General features: G+C 45.1%; 1 protein-coding gene across 1 annotated transcript in view; it reads right to left on the bottom strand.

Moving 5' to 3' along the window:
• The window catches only part of LOC138595814 (partitioning defective 3 homolog), a 409,339-nt gene that overhangs the window by 262,672 nt on the left and 120,354 nt on the right, over positions 1-26,313 (bottom strand). The window contains exon 3 of the mRNA XM_069667257.1: positions 7,072-7,243. Coding sequence (XP_069523358.1) covers positions 7,072-7,243 — 172 coding nt within the window. The remainder of the gene's footprint in view (positions 1-7,071; positions 7,244-26,313) is intronic.

Here is a 26,313-nt window from a genome sequence, read left to right as displayed (position 1 = left end):
GGGCCGCCATGACATAAACACATCCATCCTCTCTTCTATATCCGTATACATGCAAAACAGCTCTGACCATGAATATTTCCAGTTCCTGGTCCATTGGAACAACAGCACCTGGGTTACATAGCCATGTGCTTACAACACAGGGGCCAGCATTAAAGGAAAGTAAACACTTAACTCTGAGCCACAACACCGATCACCGACTGAATCACATTTGAGGGGCTAATGGGGCATGAAAAGAAAAAAACTTTGATACAAATGTAAAACTTTCATAGATGGCAAAATGTCTCCATCGCATCCTCTACCTAAGTTTAAACGACGAAGCTCCTTCAGTATGTTTAGCTTAGGTGAACACGTGTATCACAAACTTAACCAGTGAATAGAAAAGACCTTAAAGGAGCAGTTCGCCCCTGGAAGAAGCCACTGCCAGTCAAAGCTGGTGTTCTCTGTAACCAATAGAAACGATAATATTTGAAATTGGCGCCACAGCTGTGGAGAAAGTTGTACAAACAGCTCGTGGTTTCGCCCATTCTACATTCCTACAACACACAGGGTGCATTGTGCCTCTTCCTCTGAAAGCGAGTGAAAATACTACCGTTTTCCAATCAAGTACATTGATCGCTGCAAACCTGCCGATTTTGAACGAGACATGACATCGGAGGCGGGAGTCCTATATCGAGGAAGTGTAGTTTCGCGAGCCCCCTGGCCTCCATCAGATGACGCGTTTCACGCAGTCTGGCGGAGGTTTTCCAGGGCCGATAGCGTCCTCCAAAGACACAGAGCCAAATTTAATTTTTTTGTACCATAATGGCATTAGCTCCCCATAATAGCATGATAGGACTGAGGTTGAAATCGCCACCTTTTGTCAAACAGTGGGGCCGTAACTCGGTGTTGAATTTCGCAGACAATAAGACTAAATGCTGAAATTCTCCCCACAGTCACATGTTCAATAGTCCAGGTAAGTACTGGGGAGAAACAGTAAGCCTTGTGTGACTAAGGTTATTAATCCATCAAGAAATGTACACTGTTTCCTACATATGATGTACAGCAACATGATGTATGATTAGTGCATGTTCATGTTTGTTCTCTCGCCTTACACTGTGGACACAGGAAGTGACATGTAACTGATTCTTGCTGACTCCGAAACAGATATCCACAGCCGTGTCAACCCGCAGTCACCCTGACATGCACAGAGGTGCAAAAGCCCGCTAAGCAGTGGTGCTGCTTTAATTCTAAATAGTCTTTTCTTTTAATCAGAGCTTAATCAGTTTATGTTCTGTGTTTACTTTGAGGATAAGCTGCTCATGACAGTGTGTCATGTTAACGGATCGTATCGCGGCACTGAGGGGAAAAAACAGAGCATCCTAAAAAGTCATCACCTCTTCCTGAAGCCACATAAAAAAGAGAGAAAGAAAAAGAAACTAAGCTCACCAGGTGAGAAATCGTAGCCTGTTTCTTGGCAATTCCACTGCCTGTAATGATAAAGGTCAGTGAGGAATGGAGGACGCTCCTTACATTCATTCTGCTCTGCCTTTTTGTTTTTGTAGAAACCAGCTTTACAGAGGTAGGAGGCGCAGAAATCTGTCACTACTTTACTACTGCTGTTTTGTTTTGCTCTCTACTGTAACACCTTAAAGCCGGATTTCCATGGGTCAAACTGACGACATCAGCCAAGAAACTAAGAAAGTAAAAGGGAGAAGATGGCGACAGACAGACGTGTGATGCTTTAACCATCAGACAGGACCAATCGGCAGATGCACACGCTGCCAACGTTATCAACTCTGTGATTCTTCCGATATCTAAACCCCGAGATCGCACTGCATCACCTGCTCACCGCTGAAGTGAGAGATTGAAGAGGTAGTTCTGGGCCAGGGAGTTAGAGTGAGAGGGCAGATGAGAGCGATAAGTATCAGTGCCCGCTATCAGGCCGAGCTGCATGTGGTTCCAAACCTAAACCTGGTAGTTTATCTATAATTGGCAATCACTGCCTTTGGAAGTCACCCAAACCCACTGGGACAGCCCGGGATGAGGAGGCAGCGCACATCTTAAACCTCAAGTCTGAGATGGAGATCTTAGAAAGGAAGGAACGCTGAAGAACAGGCGCCTATAAGAACTAATGCATAATTTAACTGCTTTGACATGTAGGTAAGCATGATTGTAAAATGTGGAACCCATGTTTTAAAAAGCAGTCCCTATGTAAACTGAGTGTTGTCAGCGTGTAACTGCGCATCTCCTTTCCTGTGGTGACTTTTATACGGCCTTGGACGGCGACAGGAAGCCTTCTCAGTGGCAGACCACTATGCTTAATTGATTAAATGAAGACTCTCCTCCTTGAAGGTGTGTCGGGCAATCTCTCTAGTGGCCTCCAGCCACCCTGTCACCACAGAGCTTCAAGGAACAAGTGAGCAAGCAGAAATCCAAAGACCACACGGCCAGGCCGGCTGAGAGATGGACGACCCTTCACCACATTGTGCTTCTGTAGGGGCGGACGTGGCAGACAGCCGGTTTGTCTCAGCTGGGTCTGAAAGTGGGCACATTGTAAACAGAAAACTGACTTATCTGTAGATTGAACTGTGTATGTCAGTATAGTTTTAACCTCTGGCTATAGCTCTCAAGCTTCTCCTGTTTACTCCCATTTATATTCCAATTCAAGGAATACACACAACTGGTTGAGCCAATGCCCAAAACAGGGTTTCTGTCATTAGTTGAATACACTTTGCACACCACTTTGTGTCCTTCAGGTGACACAAATATATCATCAAAATGCAACACTATGTTCAGTGCTGTAGATACAGAGGAATCTAGCTTAAAGGGTAACTTCGGTATTTTTATACCTGGGTCCTATTTTTACAAATGTGGGTGTCGAAATGACTCAAGAACAAATACGTCAGTAGATGGCCTCTGCTAGCAGCCTGTTGCCCCATCTCTCTCTCTCTCTCTCTCCTATACTCCGGCTCAAATTAATAGGGACGGCCATCAAATTCAAATGCCTCATCTTCATCGTCGAAAGCCACGGCTTTTGAAGTATATTCCTGCTGGCAGTCCTCTACGTAAACAAACCCTCTCTCCAACTAAAGCTCACGTTTCCACCGTCCTGTTCCGGTAACATCTCACCAGCTGCGTGATTTCAGAGCGAGACTTCTCCTTGAGCGAGACTTCTGTTTCTGGTGACACAAAAAGGATCTTACTCTTTAAAAAATGGACGTATCATGGCTGCATCTACTGGACCGATTCCAAAAGTGTTTGTTCCTATGAGTCATTTCGACCCCCAGATTTGTAAAAAAAATAGGGCCCAGGTTTTAAAATACCGAAGTTATTCTTTCAGCTATCAGTATCGTCTGACAGAACTGCTTCTCAGATGGTCGAACAGCTTCCAAAACCCTCTGACCATAACATCAAAATGAGATCCACCCACACCTAACGCTCTGATGGGTCAGCTGATTTGACCTTTTCTCTCTCGCTCTCTTATTTGGTTTCTTTATGTCAACAACAAAGGGAAACACTATGAAAGTCTTCCAGGAGAAACTGACAGGAAATGTGATCCCTGTATTTACGATACATTCCAGCGTGGACATTCAGAACAACTTTTGATTTCCAACATGATCTACTACATGACCTTACCCTAAAGCACTACTGAAACTTAAGGCTCCTGACTCTCATTCTATCCCTGTGACATCAGCACTGTGTACATTATTCATTTGACATGAGTGTTGATTATCCCTTAATCAACTAAAAGTCTCATTGGTCTGTTTCTCTCCGTCTGAGAGAAGAGGAGGAAAAGCCATTAGCACTGGAAATCGTTTGGCAGAGCTGCCCTCTTATTGTGTGTTTCCATTAATTCAGCCTAAAAGAAGTATTAAACAGAATGAGTTGTTAAGAACCTGTCTGTACTTGAAAGAATATAAAGCAACTGTTAAATTATAGGAAAACTAATATAAAGTCAACTGTGGGTGAAATAAAAGTAACCCTGTTAAAGTCTTTGAACAACAAAGAACCGCATATTCACTCCAAAGCTCGAAGCACCATTAAAACGTTAATTTAAAGTTTCACACATTTTCTTCTAAAGATTACAATTTAGTAGTGAGTAGAGGCTGCGGCAGCTCCAGCATCCGTATAATTACGGGTAAATTACATTCATTATTGTAATTTACATCTCATCTCCAATCCAATTATTAGCAGTTTGACCTGCGCGGCACATGTTAGCATGGAAATCTAAAATGGGCTCCCGAGATAGAGGCGAGGGAGGGGCGGAGGACGGAAAGCAGGCAGTAGGGTGAGTTTGGGACTTTGGGAGTTGAGGGCGGGGAGAAAACAATCAATATGGCTTGAAAAGATGATGATTTTAAATAGCCATAATTCTCTGCCTCAGAGCACAGCTGCCAAGGGCGCCGCTGCAACACTTTGATGTCTGATATGCAATATCGCTGCCCGTAATTTGCTCATCCTCATCTCTGGAGGGACCTGTCTGTCTTGTTCGTCTTCCTCAGTGTGTGTGTGTGTGCGCCAGTCAGTCTGTCTGTCCGCCCGGCTGTCTCGCCATCTTTTAAGATGATACACAAACACACACACACACAATTTTTAAGGTACTTTCGGAATGGAAATAAGAACTTTTAAGTGGAGAAGTGTGTTATTCATAGTCTCCAACGAACAAACAGATCCCGTAAAGAATGCTTGTTGGCGGATATGAAAACGGCAACCAAACTAAACCCATCATTTGCTGTACCTGCCTGAGGTCCAGCCCCCCTGCTCACTTCCCTACCTATTTTCCTTGCTGTCATTATCCATGAAGGATTGCTATTTATATATACACACACAGTATACATCAGTGTGAAAGACGCAGTGTGTAGGAAGTAATCACTTCTTTTGTTTTTCTTGTCATACACTTCAATGTAAAACCAACAATTAACCGGGAATACAAGGGACAGGCTTAGACGTGTGTGTTTGTGAAGATGGGTAGGAAACAGTTTTCGTACTCTTGTGGTATCATAATGAGAATATGTCACAATGTATCCCTCGTTGGTTAGAACTGCCTTTAGTTTGGCATTCTGGCCGTCGCCTTGTTGGGTTTCTGGAACCAGAAGTGACCACGTGGACGAAAGAGGAGCTCGAGAGGAGCGAGGGATGGGTAAACACTAAGGTACTAAAACTACAATCAGTCGATGCCTAAGGCTAATTCATTAGCTTGCTAATTAGCAGGTTTTACCAAAGAATGGGATTCTGTTTGAGGCTGTAAACATGTTTCTTTCTGCTGTAAATTTGGGTATTTGATTATGGGGATTGATTTGCCATTGGAGCACGCCCCAAGTGGCCATGAGAGGAACTGCAGCTTTTGGCGCGTTGGCTTCATTTTTCAGCCACAGACGCTGCCAGACCTTCAATTTCGAGGCATTTATTGTCCACTTCCACTGCACAGAAATTGGCTTGGGATATCCCATAATAAGGAGCACCGTCTATGCAAACACCCATCCAGAGTAAGAGAGGAAAGGTTGTTGGGGTGGAGGCCAAAATGGAAGTGGGCCAGGGATAAATGCCTTCCTTGTTCAAGGACACTTTAACAGATCAGAGGCTTCCAACCCAGCACTACATCTCCTCTGAGTGATGGAAGGATGGTGTTTTAAGTCATCCTTCCATCACGTACAAACAGTTTTAAAAGCTACTGCGTCATCTTTGTCCGTGCGAGCGATTAAAGACACCCACATGTCTCTCCAGAAACCAGTGAGTGCTTTGAATACAGGTTTGTCTGAAGCACGCTGACAGCAGGTCACATACCTGCCTCTCACACCATGCTTCTGTTTTACTTTCAGATTGCCACTGAACCATTCTCTGGAACAATTTCAATATATCGCCACACTCTGGCAGGCAGGTTGAAGGTAGATGGAGTTTGCCTTTTTTTCTAGGGCAGGGGAGTAAAGTCTCTGTTCAATCATGCGCATGTGTGTGTGCCCTTATATGAGTTCTGGTTTGAACGCCTTAGATGTCCTTTTGAAGTTTTAGACAGCTCTGCATCAGCTCACTGGTTCCACTTCATGGGACATGAATATGTGGACATGAGCCGCGGCTGAGTCACTGACTTGTGAGTGCGCCATTCTCCGGGTTGTGTGCGCCTTCTGTGAGTGAGTGCATGTCCACCTTGCTCCGGCATGTGTGCTCTTGCTCATGCATGACTGAGCATCCGAGTGTGTCTCCATAACTTCCGTTGTCTCAGATTCTACCTGTCTGTCTCAGTCAGTACGCCGGCGTTCCCTGGGCACAGTGCACGGTCTTGACGGACACTCGACTCCAGATGAAACACATGAAGCAGGTTATGTAAAACAGACGCTGGCCAGATTGTTGGAGAGTAAAAAAAAAAAGGTTTCCTTTTGGACATTTTTGTATGTTTCAGTAAGACTCTCACTGTCCAGTTACAAGCATGTATTTTATCTGACATCTGATCAGTATGGGCCTGATCTTCAGACTATTAAAGGGGACCCTATTTACCTTTAAACCCAGTTTGGAGTCTAAATGTTCTGCAGGGTAGAATCACTGTTTTTGTCAGTCTGGTATCTTTGACGAGAGATGTAACAGCTATCTTTGTAAGGATTGTTTCCACAATATTGTCAGACACCTCCAATGTAAGCCTATCATAATAAAATGCACTTTTAGTGGCCATTCTTTGATCAGGAACATTAGTTCAGAGATGTGATAATGTACCCCATTATGGATTCTGCTGCAGCCATTACAGGCTGTTTGATGGCATCTGGCCGAAGCAATCTACTGGAGCGTTTCCAAAACTTTTTGTAGCTAATAGACATTTAGACCTCAAAACATATTATAAAAAGGGATCTAGGGTTAAGAATCTTGGAATTCCCCTTAAAGACAAGGAATTAGTTGTGGTTTGTGGTTTTCCTTTGATTCCCTTTTTCATGCTAAATCCCCTAAGAAGCTAATCTTTTAGCTCTCAGAAGTCAGCTTTCATGTCCCTGACCTTTAAAGTCTCAAGTTTTGAATTCCTCCAGGTGGTATAGAATAAAATGCATCAACAGCGAAGAATAAAGTCACACTGTCTCACTGTTATAAAAGCATTTTCATTGAACTCACTGGATCGCAGAGCGGACGGGGTGACCTCGATCTCACTGTTGGCCTGGTACGGCTGGAAGGCCGACGCTGAACTCATATCACTGGTGAAAGGTTCTGGACTCTGCGTACCGGAGCTGGCGCTGGTACCGTCCCCTCCATTGTGAGGATCCTGCTCTTCATATACTGCTACCAGCTGCAGAGAGAGGGAAGAGTGAGTTTGTGCATTAGTGTATGTTTGACAGAGTTCTTTAAGCGTAAGCATACCGGTCCATATATGCACATACATAAATGATTGCATTGTAAAGTGAAGGTCTTAAAAGGTCTACCTGGACCTTAGTTCTCAAACCTGACCTGGGACCTCTGCTTGTGGGACTGTTAGGAATTAAGGCACACAACTATCCATCCATCTATTATCTACATGCTTATCCTGTTCAGGGTGGGCGGTGGGGCAGGATACAGGGTGCAGTCAGTGACAGGGCTGACACATAAACCCCTTTCCCACCGTAATTTAATGTGTTGACGCGGGTTTTTCAGACCCGGGCTGAGATGAGATGACGAGGAGATGAGATGACGAGGAGTCGCAGAAGTTACCGACGGAGCACAGCATCGTGCCGGAGAGGGGGCGGAGATTAGTGTGTTGACACGGGTTTGGTGTTCCCATCATTGCCGATCGGAGCCGATAATTACCCGGGTCTGAATGCCAATTGTAGCCTTTCCCATTACGCGAAAAAGCAGAGTGTTAGAGGGTTTTTTGACCAGTGGGAAAGCAGCTATAGAGACAACCTTTCACGCTCACATTCTCACACACTATGGGAAGTCCCAATCCCATTAGACACAGTGTCAGGCAGTAACATTATGGTTTCAAAATGGTCAGGTACATATTCTAAAAGTAATTGGGTAAAAAGTTCTTGTTATGAATTTAGCGTATCAATTAGCGTCCAGGTCCTTAATTTCAACCCTCCACTTTATACAGGCGTGTTTATGTTTTGCAACCTGTCACATCTGAATGACAGCCTCAGCCCGAACCACTCAATCATGTTGTAAATGTTCTTTCAACACTCCCTGTCAGTCCCTCTCTACGGTCTAATCCTGCAACATCTGCAGTCATGTAGCTCGTGTTGTTCCGGGTTGCCAGGTCTGGCCCCCACAGCGAGCAGCTGTTCGATTCCCACCAAGGTGATACGTTGCCACGTTTCCCAGGCCAGAAAAGGGAGAACTCCCCACAGCATCCCATAATTACCACAGGCTAACCGCACACTGTTCGTCACTACAGTCAACCGGCCCACTTAACAAGAGATAGACCGCAGCCTGGATTATGGTGTGAGAGAAACGCTACACTCAGTTTCCCTTTCACCAGGATGAAGAAAATGAGATCAGCCAGTGCTAATTGACTACAGAGGAGCCCAGTCTAATTCTGAGGCTCCTGCACTGAGCGGGGGAGACGGAGAGTAATGCAAGCATACATCCTGTAAAGGTGGAGTGAAGGTATCATTGCCAAGTGGTTTCATTGCCAGCACAACCTCTTTCGACACCTCTCACAAGAAGATTAAACCCTCATGCGATCCAGACCGAGCAATCACACAGCAGCAGCCCGACACAAACCGCGCCATGCAGAACAATAGTGCGTACATTACAGACGTGAGATGAGTTCCTTTTCATGTGTTTGTGCTACCAGCAAATCTCTGTAATGGAAGGCCACGGATGTGAGCAGAGCGACCAACAAAGAGAGCATTAGTTGCCAATGGGAGTAAACAGCTTCCCCACATCGTATTCGTCTGAGGGTAAAAATAGCACAAGTGTTTTCTGTGTATTTGCTGTTTTTCATCACCCTGATGCGCGGAAATCTGCATATAAACAAGTTTACAGGCCCCTGCTCTTCTTTCTGATTTAATTCATATGCAGAGCATGATGCTTAAGTGTGTATGTGTTTGTGTATCTGCGTCTGGATTTATGCCCTTCTGCAAGTATGCCCATGTGGTTTACTGTTGCCGTAATTCACGGCGACATCTCTCACGCTGCCGTCGCACAATTAAAGCAGACTGCATTTTCTTTCCCCGACACGTTTCCACGAATCCTGATGCCGTTTGAGACGTACTCGATCACTGAGGGCTTCAACCATTTCACTCTAATCACGTCCCATTCCGATCGCGAAATTACATTCCTCAGGTTGTAAGGGGTTTATCACAAATGTTCTCAGTGCAGCAGAGAGGCAATCAAGAAGGAGAGGGATCTGGTCCGACTAAATAAGAAGGCATTTATATAAGAAATCAGGCAGTCAGAGGAGGTCGTTTGCTTATTGGTTAAAGTGTGCGTTCATATATTCAGGCAAAGGCAAGTCTTCAAGGGCAAACACAAGTAATGGGCAAAATGAGTATCAACATTGCTGACTCTATTTTCATATCCTGTATTTGGTTTCTTAACCCTATGAAAGCTGGCCGTGCAGCTGCAGGAGGTAAATCCAGTTTTAATAACTTAAACTAAAACAGCTAGGACCTTCAATCTTCCGAAGACTTCCGTCTTTCGCTTTATCCTGTTGTTTGTTTCATGCTGACATTTACCTGCAGTGTACACGAGGTGGTTGGCAGAGGAGCGATCTTGCTACAGGAGCTTGTTATTTGCATAATCCTGTTTAAAATACTGTGAAATAAAATCCACAGAACATAACTTACAGAACTTTTAAACCTTTAGGTCGTACAGAATTTAGACGTACATAAAACAAACACAAATGAAGCCACTGGCAATCCCTTCCTATTGTAGTTTTATGTGTTTACAAGATGTTCAGGCTGATTTCAGGGCGTGCTGACTTCTCATGCTTGAAAGATAAAATTACGCATATTCTGAAAAGTGTTTGTCGTGATAAGGATGAAGGGAGCGGCTCTGTGAAGACGCAGACACAGCTTTGAACAGAGGCTAGAGAGAAGGCTCTTCCCAAGTGGTATTTACGACGCCCGAGTGCATGTGTGAGCCAATGAATCATTAGTGACAAAGTAATCAGGCCTCCCATTCATATGTTTCTAGGAGTATTTAGCAGCCCGGCTAACCCTCTGGTCTGCCAGCTGCCCATTTAGAGAAGTGGTGAATACTGTTGCTGGTGTGTGATTCATTTTTAAACACATTCCAAATCCCTTTAATTAGGTCCACTTTGTTATGCCGTGCATCCTTTCACCAGACACTCCAGAGCACTCTGTGGGTGTCTGACACATACTGCTAAACTCATCCACACACCCTCCATTCTGTAATCAAATGGGCCGGCATTTATCCTGCATTCAATATTTATGGGCTCTTCAAAGTGCCTGTCCGTCCCCTAAACCCAGAGGGACGTGAAAAGTTCCCAAAGCTTGGAAGGCAGATTTCTTATTTACAGATAGCAGTAATGAGCTGCTCTGTGTGTTCTCGATCTGGGCTGCACGGTCGTGAAGTGGTTAGCACTGTCAGAGTTAGAAGCTTCCTGGTTCAAATCCCAGTTCGGACTTAGTGGACCTTTCTGTGTGGAAGTCGCATGTTCTCCCTGTGGGTACTCCGGCTTCCTCCCACAGTCCAAAGACATGCGCGTTAGGTTCAGTGGTGACTCTTAATTGCCTGTAGGTGTGAAGTATAAAAGGTTGTCTGTCTGTGTCAGCTATGTGATTGACAGGCGATCAGTCCAAGGTGTAACTCAGCCTTTTCGCCCAATGGCAACTGGGATAGTCTCCAGCCCACAACCAACCCTGAACAGGATAAGCAGTATAGGTAAAGAATGTACTGGAAGTATGGACTGTACTTATATGGAGCTTTTTTAGGCTTGTGACCACTCAAAGCTGCTTTTACACTACATGTCACATTCACCGTTTCACACACACGTTCACACACTGATGGCAAAGGCCTAAGTCAAGGCCAAGCTCCAATCAGATCTATGCCGGGAGTGTGGACACTTTGACATGTTACTGCAGCAGTCAGGGAACGAACCCCCAACCTTCCGATTGAGAGACGTCCGACTCCACCCCTGAGCCACAGCCGCATTGATATTCTAAATCTTTTCACCTATGGTGCACATGAGGAGGAGAAGAAGCGCAGCTATAGTCTTTGCCAAAATTCACACATTTTATATCCTGTCTTTGGCACTGATGGCCATTTTGTCTCTGTGTGATCCCATGAATACACTTAACCACCAGAACCAAAATAAACAGTGTATTTGTTGTTGGATTCCAGTGTGCTTATCTAACAGGTCCAGTTACAACAATCCTCTTCTTGGAGCCAGCTGCTCATGCTCTGACCAAACCACCACAACCAAGCATTGAATAAAAAGCTGAATGGACAGCAACAAATTTCACACTCATCATCAATACACTTCTGTGGACCATCTTTAGTACGGGCTGCCAGATTTCAAGAAGTGCCCTGTCAAGCCTTCCTCTTTTGCCTCTCTTCTCTCGCAGCGCTCTCCATCATCTTCCTCTTCTGTCGTAAAGAGGGGGGCACTATTGGCCAGGGGGAAAACTGACGCAATTCTTGCTGTTGTCGGGATAGAGTTCAAGCTGCAAATGCAGAAAAGACATCACACAAACGCTCTCCCGCCGTCTGGGAATTGGACACAGCCACTTTAGAACTGAGACGATTTCACGTTTCATTTTGTCTATTCGCAGAGTTCCCCCCTGTGGCGACTGTGCAGCGGGCGTCGGGTTTTATTCAGAAGTTTTTCAAAAGGAGGAAAAAGTTTTTTAGCAATGCATTAACGGGAACAGCATGGCTAATTGTCAAGTGGCGTTACAGCTGAGGCTGAGGAGTCAGAGTGGAGGTACGGAGGGAGGGAGGGAAGCACTGAACATTTGCATAGCAAGATGATAGAAACTACAATAAAACACACAGTTATATCAAAACCAAAGTCAGGAAGAGAGAGAAATGAGAGAAGGAAAGCTCATGACAGGATGTGAGCTGAAGAAATGTTCCAGTTTCCAGTCTCAGGATAAACTCTGGAGCGATTTGAAAAACCTATTTAGCTCCCACCTGCTTCAGTTGAGAGAAGCGAGGAAAAAGAGAAGAAGTGACTGAGTCTTATTTCATGGCCCTCTCTCTCTCCAGCAGGGAGCTACAACACTGCTGCTGCCTTAAGCCCCTGGAGCAAGGCTGACACTCATCCACTCTCAGCCGGTTCCACTGACTGTCACAGCAGCTGCCAATCAACCGCTATCTACCTGCAAGCCTGAGGGCTGAGGAGAAAGCAGAGGATGGAGGGAGATGATGATGAAGGGGTGTGCAAGGAGGAGGAGAGGAGAGGAGGCCGGGCATTCTCTGCAGTCTGGGTACAGGCTGTATTTGGGATTCAGCATTTCCATATCTGTAACGGAGGGAGCGGGGAGACGGGGCACCGAGAAACAGAATCTCAGGGATGCCTTTCATGTTGGCCTCCTTTGATCTCTTTCCGCCGTTTGGCAGCAGGGGTGGAGTAGAGGAAGAGACGGAGCGGAAGCAGCGGAGGAAGGGATGAGGAGCTGTTTTGACAAACTCCCTGCATCTCCTTTCTGTCCTCTTCGACCCCTTCCAAAACAAAAACACACCCCTCCACCTCCCGAAACGCTGCTCTGCCAGGAAACATTCAGATTGGCTCCGGTACAAAACAGTCATCCCAAACCGTTTGCAAAGCGACACTCCAAAGACGCAAGACAACAGAGGTTATTAGTAGTCAGGGGGCAGCGCTGGCAGTGCCACCAGAGACTTGTAATACCTGCCCTGAGATGCTCTGACGCTAATCCATATCTGCCTCGACAGCTTTTTCACAGCCGAGTGGAAGGGACGGCTGACACGAGTCAACCCGCGGGAAACCTGTCCGCTCAATCCACACCTTCAATTAAAGAGAACATCCAGAGTCACGCCAGGCTACGTCCTGCTGTGAATATTTATTGCTGCACAAAAAGTCACCCCTCGGAGGAAAGATTAATATTTATTCATTTGTCTGTTGCACTTTTTCTTTCCCCTTCCAGTCACAAAGCTACAAGGCAGTGTGAAACTAATGAGCGGAGATTATAACTTAAAGAATAAGCGGATAAACTGAATTTATTGAGATTACTTGTTCGAGGCTCTGCAGAAAAGTCTCCAACATTTGATCTGAGATGAAAGAAGGAAGAAAAACACTTAAATCAGTGCATTAAATGGGAAAAGTTGTTTTAAGGAATAAAACGCATGTGGTAACTAACACACACACATCACCTCACACACAAAACAGTCCAGGTCTCATCTCCCCTCCCTGTCATTTATCATCATTTTATTGCAAGGGCACCAGGGGCACAAAGTTATTACAGGTACAGTAGCGGTGGAAACTGTGAAAGCCACTCACGCCAGCAGAAACTCCAGGAACTCCAAACTTATTGAGTGATAGCCACGAGCCTTCATCCACACACCATCCATCTGTCCATCCATCCGTTCACCCCCTTCGACACATGCCATTTATCAGTCATGGATCCTTTAAGCATCCATCAAAGAGTATGATTTTCCATTGTCTATTGGTATGAAGACAGATCAACTCAATACAGCCCGATGATACACTTTTATGATACACAAAAGTATATGCACGTATAATCCAAAGCTCCCGGCCTTAAAGTAATAATCTTGAAGATTTTCATTTTAATAAATGTCTGTTAGTCTCTATCTATCGCCGAATGAGGTAACACAATGGTGATTGAGCCTATGGCACACTGATGAAAGCCTTTGCATTTGCAGTATTATGGACTGGGTGATGGTGGCGAGTCGCAGAAAAAATCACAAGCGGCGCCCAGTTAGTGACGCGTTTTCCATCAGCCAGCAGTGGTTGGTCTGCCAGAGAGGGTAGGCGGAGCTAAGCGGCTGCTTTTCCGCTCTCTGCAAGTGTTGCGAGTAAACAGTAATCTACTATGGCTGAACAAACAAAGAAAAGATGGATGACTACAGATACAACTTCAACAAGAAGCGAAAATCCAAAGAAGAAGAAACAAACTCGACGCTCAGATGAAGCAAACAGTCTGAAAAGGAAAGCGAAACTCTTACACAAACATCCCTGTTCCTTTACGTGTTAGAGAAGACTAACGTTGTAGCTCTTGAATTGGTGCAGCAGTGAAAGAGCTTGTGCTGGTGAAGCTCTTGTACAACAACTGGACCCTTCATCGCATGTTTATGTTGCTGTTTTGTGTTTTCAGGCTTTTGGAAGTGAAAATATTTTCTTCTGTGCCATTGATTAGACTCCTGATAGTGTTACTGCTGAACACAGGCCTTTCACTTTGACCTGACATGATGCTGATGTCGCATCAGATCACAGGATTTAATTATTACAGTACAATTGAGGAAAGCTGTGTTACGTAGTCTTTAGTTACATTTGGGCAACCAAAAATCTACTTTGGCCACCAAATTTAGCAGCTCTGTGGTCCATGCGGCCAACCCTTAACAATGTTAGTGTCTATCTTTGGAGTGTGACCTTTACTTGTAACTTGTTCCTGCCTGTAGGCAACACTACAATGGAGAAACCTTCCTCCTCTTGCGGTAAAGTTATCACACAGTTTTAATATTTCATCATTTCCTCTCGTCCATTATTTCTCACACACCTAGAGTCAAGCAAACCAACAAAGTGCTTAGTCCTGTATTTTTTCTGCTCATTAAGACCATCAAATATTCAGAGAATAGGTCTCGAGCACTCTGGCCTGCCATCACCAGCATTCAGAATAACCCTCAAATGGCGCCCCGCAGCGCCTCTGAAACATATGCATATTTCAGGTGCTGTCACATGGGGCTGATGCGAGGGAAGAGCCTCCTGAAGGCTTGCTAAGGCAAGATCTAAAAAGATGACACGCCAAATGTGATGCATAAAGATGCTGTGACACATGGAATACATCAACCCATTTATAACACGGATGGTGTGTAAGGGCAGGAGACGGGATGGTGGAAGGAAAGGGTGGGGGGGTTTATACACCGTCGAGCAGGAAGATGACAGGCTTAAAGAAATATAATCCCCAAACAAGCAAACGCAAGTCCTCAGATTGGTTTACGCTGCTGTTCTCACTAAAACATTAAGTCATCATTTCGTTCACTTTTTTAAAGCAAATCAGCTCTCAAGGTAGATTCACCGCTGAAGAAGAAGACGACGAGGAGGTGGGCGGGGGTGTTAGAGAAAGAATGGGTGAAGAGGCAGCGAGAAAACATACAGAGCAAGCAAAGTTTAACCAGATTAGAGACTCATCCCTTTCAAATCCACTCGGCCAAGTTCTGGTCCGTGCCTTTGAAGTTTTCCTCCGTCGTTCGGGGAAATGAATTCACACATATTAGGGCGCCTGGTGCGAGAGCTACCTACGCAGTGCTGACAGAAGGGAAAATTCCTACTACGCCCCCGTCGAGTCTGCCATGTATATTAATACCTTATAACCTGTGGTCACATGAACAATTCAACCTTATTCAGCTCTGGGAAATCAATAACCCAAAAGATCATCCCTGTCTGCAACTTAACAGTGAAGGGGAGTATGGGGGGGGATTATATTCATGAAAACAATGAGGGTGGGCGTCCATAAGAAAGCAAGAATCATGGTGGGTTAAATTACCATCAATCACCTGACACTAATGAATACTTGCAGACACATGAACTCATCTTGTTCCATCAACACATATCAACTCTTTTAAATATAATCATATCCAAATATTCTGTGTGTGCAGAAATTAATTTATCTTTAAAGTGCAAAAGCCCGCTTTAAGGTCATGTATTTGTGTTTGCATTCTGCAGTGCTATCACCCCTGAAGTGTACATCTTGTTTCTATGCATTTCAAAACAATGTTGTTTTTCATGGTTTTTAAAACTACTTTGTTTAAGAAGTATGTGAAACAGGATTTAATTACTTGTGATTCAGCCAATGCCGGGGACATCAGTAAAAACAAATACAGCCATTGGGAGGAGGGCTTAACCCAAAAAAAGGAGGGTCAGAAGCTGTGATTCAACCCAGGGGCTGCAGCCGTCGAAGGACGTATTTGAAGGCCGATTGCGTCACAGAAGCGCGTCGAAGGCTCCTTCAGATGCGGCCGACAAATGCGTCCTCCGTTTCCCAGGACACGAAGGATACATTGGGTGCATCCTTCGCGGCCCACCGTATCCCGAGATGCATTGTGCGCCAATACAAACGAAATGGCGGACTTTTAAACGGCCGAGGAATACACTTTAAAATGTAAATGTTTTTGGTTTCAACTCAATGGAATAGCTAGCTTTACGCATGTTTAAGAAAACGAAAGGGCCCTTGAAACAAATTATCTTTAAAATAATCGGTTCAATTACACGACGTTAGATATGCTAGCTAGTTAGCCCATTAGCTACCTGTTGCTAGGCGACAGGAGTGGCGTTTGGTGACACACGGGTAGAACAGAAGGTCTCATTTCAGTTCAGGTTTAACGGTCTACGCAGGCTATGAATGGAGCATCCTCCGTGGACCGCCTCCTTCGAAGGCTGCAGCCCGTGGATTGGGACACAGCTAGAGAGGCGGCAGCATGTACAGGATGGCTGACAATGAGCGAAGAGAGTAGTAAATTTAGTCAGCATACAAAACTGAGGGGTTTTCTTCAGTAACTGTTCCGTGGTATAAAAGAGCTTTTGAAAAGCGCCTTGCCCAAAGAACTAGTGTGAACTTTAAGGCTAGCTAGCTAGCATTGCTAGTAGGCTTACGTTTTGGGAGAAAGGTCTGAGGATGCACCACTCTGGTACTCGTTACATATTTGTATGGTATTGGCCTTTGGATTTTTTATTTATGCATTATTTCTATGTTTGAGAGTGGGGGATGACATGCAGCAAAGGGCCGAGGGTGGGAGTCAAACCTGCAGCCGCTTTGTCGAACTGCAGGTTTAACTCTGAATTTACTTTGTGCTACAACTTTTACAAATGCAGCCTGAAACATTCGTCAGTTAACTGCTGGTTCCTTTTGTGTTGCTTTGAAGGACGTTCTCCTTTGAGGTTGAATGCAGAGAAACACCGGCTGTACACAGGATGGTTTGTGCAGCTAATCATTTGTATATGATGTCCTCTATCGATTTCCATGCCACCCTATATTCATCTTGCTGTCTAAACAGAGTGGTTAGGGGCACCTTGAGGTGTTGCACCCTCAAACTGGTCTTAAAGAATCTAATCAATGCAATGAACCTACCTGCTCCTGCAGTCTTCAACCTGCCCATCCCCACCACTCTGCACACCCAATCTAATAATGCCATTCCTCCCCTGCCCTGATTCAGATGCAAAACAACAGCCAGACAGTCTGTCTAGAGGCCATGCTCGCAACTACACACACATAGATGTGAGTCCCCCTACACACACAAAATACAGATAGACACAAAAGCACAAAAAGTCACAGTTTGTGTATTAGTATTCCTCTCCCAAAGCGGGAGCATTAGAAAAACCCATATTCTAACAGTGCCTTTCAGAGGGAAGTGCCCTTCAATCTTTCATTGGTTATGCACAAAGCCAGGGGAGAGTAATTAAAAACTCCACATCCAGGGACCTCGGCACAGAGAGAGAGAGAAAGAGAGGGCCAGAAGAAAAAAGGGAAAGCTTCAAACGTTCAGGCCTCCCTGGTGCAAAGAGACGGAGGGAATGAGGAGCAGAAAGTGGAGTGGAGCAGACAGAGTGGGAGGGCCGTATCCTTGACAAGGCCATACATCCTCTGTAGTCAAGACGGATGGAAATCAGGTATTTTAGACCTCTAACAAGGCCAGACCTGATCGTTAACCAGCTGAATTTAAGCGTTTGGATTGTCCTCTCATACACACTGGTCCTAATTACTATAGTGTTATCTGTCTAAAGGTGTTGGTGAAAAGATCTAAAGCTCGTTCTCTTCAATTCTCTGGGGATAAACACTGACAGGCTACCATTAATATGTTAGTGAGCTGCAACAAGAAGCTGCATTGAGGATATTTGGATGAACCAGATACCTTTGTTGACAATATTAAAAGGTACATCAATGTAATACTTTACTTTTATTGATTAAATTGTGTCAGTCTGTTTGTTTGGGGTTCACAGGGCTTTCTACACTAACTGTTCCCGCTCCTGACCGGTCAAATACGGTGCTTTGCTAGACTTTCAAAATAAAGCTTGTTGAGAAACATCACATTTTGTGAGTTTGGGTTTGCAACCATGTGAAACATTCATGATTAGGAATTAAACGTGCTTGGTTAGCTTTAGCAGAAAGGTCGGGTTTGAATTCTAAATCTAATCCGTTAGCTCAAAATAAAATCAACTTCTTAAAGAAAGTTAACCTTATGTTTTGGTTTATTCAACCCAGGTTTCCCCGACCCAACTTTCCCCCCGACTTTCTTCCACTTCAAAGTACGTAACCTGACAGCATGTCGAAGCAATAAGGAAGATTAAAACGTCCTGCAATGACACTAGAGGCGTACCTACAGCGTCATATTTTGAATCACTGGGCCATTAGAGCTGCTGTATTTGGCTTGTTGTGATTGAGAACAGGCCGTTTCTAACACTCACTTAGCTCTATATTTTTAAAGGTAGATCTTGCAGTTTAACAACCGGAGAACTGAGCGGTGTCTACCGATGATACTTTCCGTTCTCTTGTCAAGTTCCAGCAGAAATCTCAGACATAAGCACAGTTCAGATCAAAGCATAATTCCAATACGACTCGAGGGATCAACTTTCTGTCTTTGAGTTCTAAATCTTTTGTTGCAAAATTGGGGGGTTGTGTCCCTCCTGGGTGGCCTTTGCCCTGCCACCTGCCACGGCCCCAGGTGAGCTGTCTGATAGCCCGAGGCCTTGGACCAACAACAGAGACTGTATGTATGCACAGACTACTTTACATGCACAAAGAAGCACTTTGAACATGTGAAACACACTTCAAAACAATACTTCAATGTGCTTTCACCTTGTTTGGAATACATAAATAATTTCACGTGTTTTGTTGCTCTGAGCTGTGAATTCATCCAGGACTCAAGGATGAGACTAAAGAGAGTATAAACAAGCAAGAAGGCACTAGTTTGAGTTCACAATTCACACACATCAAAACACATTTAGCTCGTTAAAAGAGTCGCGTCGTTAACACACCTTTTGTCAGTGGAATCTGCGCTCAAGTTTTTCATTTTCAGAGCAATCAAGGAGCACAGCATGGCAGGCTGTAAACTCTTCAAACTGGGTCTCATAATGACCCTGCAGTGTTCATCCTTCACAAGATTCTTTTGTTTTTTAAGGTGTTCTCCTCTCTAAACAAACTGACCAGGTCATTAAAACCAGAATAAAGCAGCTTCATGTTAAAAACAATGCCCCTCAGCGAGGCTGCAGGGGCTGCAAGACGAGGCGCTGACTTTAGCTGACTGAAATTCTTCATCTGGTAAAATGTTAAAGTTAAAAATTAGTGAGCTTTGGACACATGTCTTTCACAGCTCTGAAGAAAGCAAGAACAAAACGCTGACTAACATCAAAAACAGTTTTGTGCAGTTATGTTTGAACTGATGAGGCCTAATACCTTTTTATTGTTAATGCAGGAGCAGACACACAAAAGCATGCACACAGACTGGTTACCATACCCTTACCTGTCTCTTAGCTGAACAGCTGCCACTGTTGGGCCACTAAGTCAATCAGCCTATCAGTCAGCCTGTCAGCTGGTCAGCAGGACTGCTTATCAGCAAGTCGGTGTATGAACCAAGCAGCCAGTCACAAAGTGAGCAATGCTTTACACAAGAAGACTTTGAAAAGACTTTTAAAAGAATAAAGGCTGACACCTTATTGCATCTTAAGACATTGTGCTGTAAGTATACTGGGACCCCTGTTGAGGTGGTGCCCATCCTGCTATTGGTGAACATTTACAATGAAGAGCAGAAGCAACCTTTGGCCACAGCTGTCCTTGTGTGTGCAGAGGTTAGCAGGGTTAGCATTACACGTTAGGAGGATGCTGTGAGGCTTCCTCAATGGTTCAAACTTGCTAGTTCAAAGGAGCTAACGTGTTGCAAAAGCAAGCGAGGGACCAAGTATGGCGTTCAGTTTGAGTTTTATGACCCAACACCAAACAATCAAGATGACAACGTGAAGTCGCTTGAAAAATCTTGTAAAAGTCTAATATAAGGTCGGTGAGCCGTTCAGCCAGGCTACCACTAAGTCAGCTAATAGGCTGATGTAGTAGCTAGTATGTCAGGCACAGGCTTTCCGCTGCCAGACACTAAAGTGTTCATCTAGCAAGCCAGTCAGTGAGCCAAAAAGTGACCAAGCCATCCAGTCAGCCAGCAAGGAGATGGCCAAGTGGAGCTAAACAGCCCACTATTGGCACAGACACGAGCGGAGGCAGAGCCAAAACCCACAACACACACATAGACACACACGTACACAACTAGCCAGTGGGGACAGCACTGTCATTATCTACCATCTGCAGGCCTGAGTGGCCTTCGCCTGGAGGGAAGCGTGGAGGAGGGAAGAGCAGCGAGGAGAGAGGATGCTTGTCCTTATGTGTGCATGCGTAGTGGGGGTAAACACACAATTTAAGAAGTGACAAGCTTTTAATAACACACTGAAACACACAAGAAGACAACAAAGAGAGGGCTTTGTGCCCGTGAGAGAACACACAGGGTTTGCTTTGTGAGACACAAGTGTACGACCAGCGTGTTCGCTTACTACAAGAGAGCAATTACAACAGTGTGCTGAAAGAGAGCAACCCGGCAGACACAACACCATCACAAGTGTGCGTCTGTGTGTGAAGTGTGTGTGTGTGTGTGGATGCTTCTCACACTCTTAACACAGATGTACTTGTTAATAACACTGCTAAACTCTTCTTTTTACCACCTCTTAAACTGTTGCTAGGTGTTACGTATTTACTAAATGCAGTTTTTATTCAATTTACGCATTCTGTGCTTGTGTGTACAGTCGTACTCAGTGGGTGTGAGGGGGTTAAGCTATGTGCACAAACTTTAAGCTTGTGGCAGCACGGCACGAACAGTCTGAAGAGTGTAACGCCGGGAAGGCAGCTCAGCAAGGAAGCTTCAGACTGAATAACAAGGACACAGGCCAGTGAGATATCGAGTGTATTTTTCTGCTGCTGCTTCTTCTCCATGCTGTTTCTGTTGCTACCATGGGCTCAAGCCAAGTGCATCACTTCACAGAGCTCTGCAGCACCATGGCACAAAGGTCGCTGGCTGTGAAGAAAGTGTGCATGCCACGGTGTGTGGTGGTCAACTTCGCGTGGGGCAGGCTCGCAACCTGGAGTGAAAAAGAAGCAGCTTGGAGACGCGAGTGCAGCTTCAATTAGTGGCAAGAGGAGGAGAAGCTACGATAAGTATGTGGTCTGAAGATAAAGCAGACATCATAGATTCTTTGTGTGTGAATGTTGAATAAGATCTCCTCCTGAGCTCTATATCAGTCTTCCAACTACGTCACATGACTGTTCACATGACACATGTCCAAAGCTATTGCTCTTAGCGTCTAATATTGCCAATGATGGGCCTAAATTTGGCTCGTGGTTATGCAGAAGATATATGAAATACAGTGCATGCTTTTCAGTTGTTAGTAAGAACATAAAATAAGAAAAGCCTGGACAACCACAGCTGCAGCGAGCGAGGGCTGGTGAGTCGGGTTCCTGCAATCAGTATCTGTGTTTATTTCTGTGTGTCAGAGCTGACTACTTCTCAGTCTGGCTCTTTTCAAAGCCCGAGACCAACAGGTCAGCACACTTTTTGTCCAAAGTAAACCAATACTGACAGCTTTCTGCTGTTACATAAACACTGCTGGACAACAACACCGACAGCCTCGAATAACATCAACTCAAATCTCAATGTAGCAGCTACAAACCACACGGACATTATAGCCGCCTCGAAACAGACGAACCAGATCCTCCATGCGTCAGACGTACTCTGAAATCAAACATTTAAAAGATGGAATGGGTCATTTTGTTAGCCGTCAATCAAAAGGTGAATCATCTCAGTACGTCCCTCTCTGTTCTGTCTCTTAACACCCCTCTGAACTGAGGTCCACCTCTCAGCTCGCCCGCTCTGTTCTTTCCAAATGAAGGTTGGTGTCTTAGCCAGGCAGCTTGTGCCCTCTAGTGCACATTACACTCAAAGTACCTTAAAATAAGCCGCACTCTCTCCTGTTATCCTACCTCTTCCATGCAGCAATAGAGCACACTGTGAGAAGTCATCACTTGAAAGAAGTAAAGGTACATCAGGTTTTACACACAGGCAGGGTGCAACATTTGCACATCTACAGCTTGTCTCTCAAGAGATGTCACAAAAATGCGCCTGTGCTGGCCTACTTTTTAACTGCATGGAGCTAAAAAGCGATATTTTCTAGCTTCTAGTAACTCTAAGAATAACCAAATAAAGGAGAACTCCGCTGTTCAATCTGCCTGTTACTCAAACTAATCTGTACAGTCAGTGCGAGGAAAGGGACAGGAGGACTCAGCGCGCCCCACCCTGTGCATAATGGGAGGTTACAAGACAGGGTGGGGGTGTGTGTCTGGGGAGTGCTGCTGAACTCCCGTAACCTCAATTATTCAGCATTAGGCCCCGCTATTGATTTCCTGTTGGATCGACTTACTGAGTCCCGAGCATTGGGACAGTGACATGCTATAGCCTTCCCTGGGAGGGATCTTTAAGACGGGATGGATGGATGGGAGTCTGTTAGATGGAGAGAGAAAAGAGATACAGATCCATGAGAGAGGAGGGTGTAATTAAAGATACACCTTATCACGGCTGAGATAGATGAAGATGTCACAGCCAAGTGGACTAGTTAGTTACAGGAGGCCAGGGGGCTGGTTGGTTTGGCATGCCGACCTTGGGGAGGGAGGGTGACGCTGCACATAGAGGGCAGAGGGTTCCCATGGCCGACAGGGGAACAATATTTATGTTTGAAAGGAAAACTCTGCGGCTTTCAGACATGCAGGGGAAGACTAATTGTTTGAGGATACAGGGTATTATTACTGGTCGGGGGTGTCCATCAGTACCCACGCAGAGCTCAGTGAAAACAAATAACAGACTTACGCCAGCCTCGATATGTCTCACATTCACTGAGACCATCAGCTGTGAAAACAAGCGACACGCTGACATCACAAGACGAAAACAGAAGAATAGCTCGCATTTTTCTTCACCATCCAGGTCTAAACCTGGTCGCACGCGGGTCCACCTTCTTCTGTACCGCGCTGCATGGTCAGACATGGGGCAGCTTCCAAATAAAGCAGATGGCAGGAGTTGCCTGTCTGCAGTTTCTCCTTGGCTCAACCTTGAGAAGCTGTGCTGGGTGGGCAGAGCGCTGATCCGAGCTGAGCTGGTTTGGAGGCTGATGACTGGAGGGGGCAAACCTGAGGCGGTGTACATGCTAGGTGAAGAAAGATGAGGTAGATGAGCGGGTTTCGAGTGCTGGACCGAGGATGATCTCTTCAGACTGAGTCTAGTGTTGTGTTTCAAATCCCGTGGCCTTTATACCCATTCATTATACCTTAAAGGAGCAATTCGCCATTGTCATTCAAAGCTGGTGTTCTCTGTAATCGATAGAAGCAATAATATTTGAAATTGGCGCCATATCTGTGGAGGAAGTTGCACAAACAGCTCGTGGTTTCGCCCATTCTACATTCCTACAACACCCAGCATGCATTGCGTCCCTCCCTCTGAAAGGAACGGCCCAGAGAGAGACGCTGGAGTGAAATACTACCGTTTCTCTGCAGGCTATGGCTCAGAGCGGGACAGAATCCGAATATACCAGTGGATCGAAGAGCTGCTCTTGTTTGTGTGACTTTTTTTTAGCTTTCAGGAGATGAACCTGAGAAGTTCTCAGTGACTGAGATTTTCAGGGATGGGGTGGGGGTGTGTTTGATGGGGTGTGTGTAGCGGGAGTGTGTTAGAGGTGAACAGGTCAAGGTCGGGCTCTAAGCGATGGGGCTCCACCTCCTAATCAACGCTTAATTGGCAGGGTTGATGACAAGTGCAGACCTCAAGGCAGACCGCAGCGACTGTTTACTGCTGTCCTACGTTTTCTCTGCAAATCAAAGCGATGCACTAACCGTCTCCAGACACGGAGACGTCTAAGCTCCCATTGTACGTGACTGTGTAAGTAATGTATTTGTGAACTCTCAGTGCTTGGAGGCCTGTTTTAACCTTGGTTCATACCCGTCAACCTCCTCCCCTCTGCAGCTGCTGCTGCCTCATATTTTAGCAACAAAGACCTGTCAGAATTTATTGGTGGCGTTTAACTTTATTTGTCAGTCAACAGCGCAGATCAAAAGGCAGCATAATTACAAGAAGTTGCCCAACTCATCCAAGTATCATGAGCTCGGTCTTTGCGGAGACTCACCTGTCAAGACTTGGCCCTGAGTTTGAGACTTATCAAATAGTTGAGAGGGTAGCAGCCTGGAGGCTAAATCCATTCTGATACACAACACATAACTTTGGCACAACTCGCTGCATATTGAAAAAAACATCCAACTGTTCGTGTTCAGAGGGTTATACAAACACCAAAGAGATTCTCAGCCGTGGGATGAAGAGGGAGATAAAGAGAGATGGATGGAGAGGTAACATAAAGGCCTGCACTTCACAAGATGGCAGAGAGCTCGGAGCCGGCTCGCACATGACGGCATGAATGTAAATCAGCAGGTGGATCACGCTGTCAGCTGCTGTCAGGGGTGGAGAGGAGAGGCTCTGCATCTCACCCCACTCCACAACCTCAGAACCCACACTCACTTCTCTTCTCTTGCTTACTCAAACTTCATCGCCCGTCCTTTCTCTTCCTGCTGTTTTCTGTTTTAGTTTTAACTCATTCCTTCTCTTACTGTCTGCTTTGTTCTCTCTGCCCAACACAACATATACCCCTCTCCATGCCTGTTTCTTCATTCTGTTTTCTCTTATTCAAACCCAACCTTCACCACAGCCCTCCTTTACATCAACGTTCACTCATCATCTCGATATCTTTGCACAAATCAGGTATATCAACGGGCCTATCTCAAGAGGGTTGACTTCCCTTAGCTTCCCGTCCAGGCGAAGTTCATCATCTCAATAAAGAGAGATAAATGAGCTTCTCCACTGAAGCCTTACAAATCAAGTTGCAATGCTATTAGAGCGACAGGGCTAAGGCAGGCTGCAGCTGACACGAGGTAAAGGAGGTGTGAGAAAGTGATTATAGATGTGAGTCTGTATCATGTGTTGTATTTGTGTTTCTGTTGCTTTGAAACAATTCTACTTTCAGACATTTTAAGTTCAGATCTATTTGAGGTTTTTGACAGTGAAGGATCTTTCAGTGTTACCAACTGTGTCCATCCATCCATCCATTATCTACACTGCCCATCCTGTTCAGGGTCGCGGGGGGCTGGAGCCGATCCCAGCTGTCATTGGGCGAGAGGCGGGTACACCCTGGACTGATCACCTGTCAATCACAGGGCTGACACATAGAGACAGAAAACCTTTCACCATCACACCCAAACCTACGCGCAATTTTGAGTCACCAATGAACCTAACGAGCATGTCTTTGGACTGTGGGAGGAAGCCAGAGTACCCGGAGGAAACCCACGCATGCAAGGAGAACATGCAGACTCCACACAGAAAGACCCACTACGTCTGAACCGGGGTTTGAACTAGCAATGTTCTAGCTGGGAGGCAACAACGCTAAACGTGCAGCCCATGTTTAAGGCCATTACATATATAAGGTAACAACAAGGGTTAAAGCACAGTTTCTGCAATGAAGTTGTAGATATGGCGACAACCAATGGCCTTAATGTCCCCACTTTTATGGTCAAGGAGCGTCACAGTCTCATTCCCCGTCTGTCTCTGTCTGCCTTAAGCTTCAGTCATCTCTCGACTGTCTGCTCTAAAGTGGTATTACATTTACATTTTATTTCAGCTATAGTACTGCAAGAAAACTATTTCTCCAGATGGAGGGAGGAAATAATAACAGATACATCAAAGCAAAATGGGAAAAAGAAGTAGACAGAAACATTACAGGAGGATCGGTGTTCAATGTGAAGCACACAACATTTATCTGCTCGAAAAAGTGGAGAGACTTTGGTTTGAAAAATTAGATCTTTTTTTATTACAACCAAGATAAAAGCAGTCAGCAGTGCTGGGACAGTGTGGGCACATGTCTCTTGGACCAGGAAAATATGTCTACAACTCAGATTATGGCACAGGGAATCCACAATTATGTTAAAGTCTTATATATTTCATGTTTTCCCAAATCCCTTTATTGGTTTTACACAGAAATAAGTAATAACATAATTTACAGTAGTCTTGACGGCGCTCTGTGGTAATGAACTGCAACTCCACCTCCATAACAAAGGAATTGGTTCTTCAAAAATGCTGCTATCTTGGTTAAATATTATTGATTGC

The sequence above is a fragment of the Semicossyphus pulcher genome, unplaced genomic scaffold (genome assembly GCF_022749685.1).
Source record: "Semicossyphus pulcher isolate SPU_LCO1_2020_fin unplaced genomic scaffold, fSemPul1.0.p SCAF_18, whole genome shotgun sequence".
NCBI lineage: Eukaryota > Metazoa > Chordata > Actinopteri > Labriformes > Labridae > Semicossyphus > Semicossyphus pulcher.
This window is presented reverse-complemented; position numbering and strand designations above follow the sequence as displayed.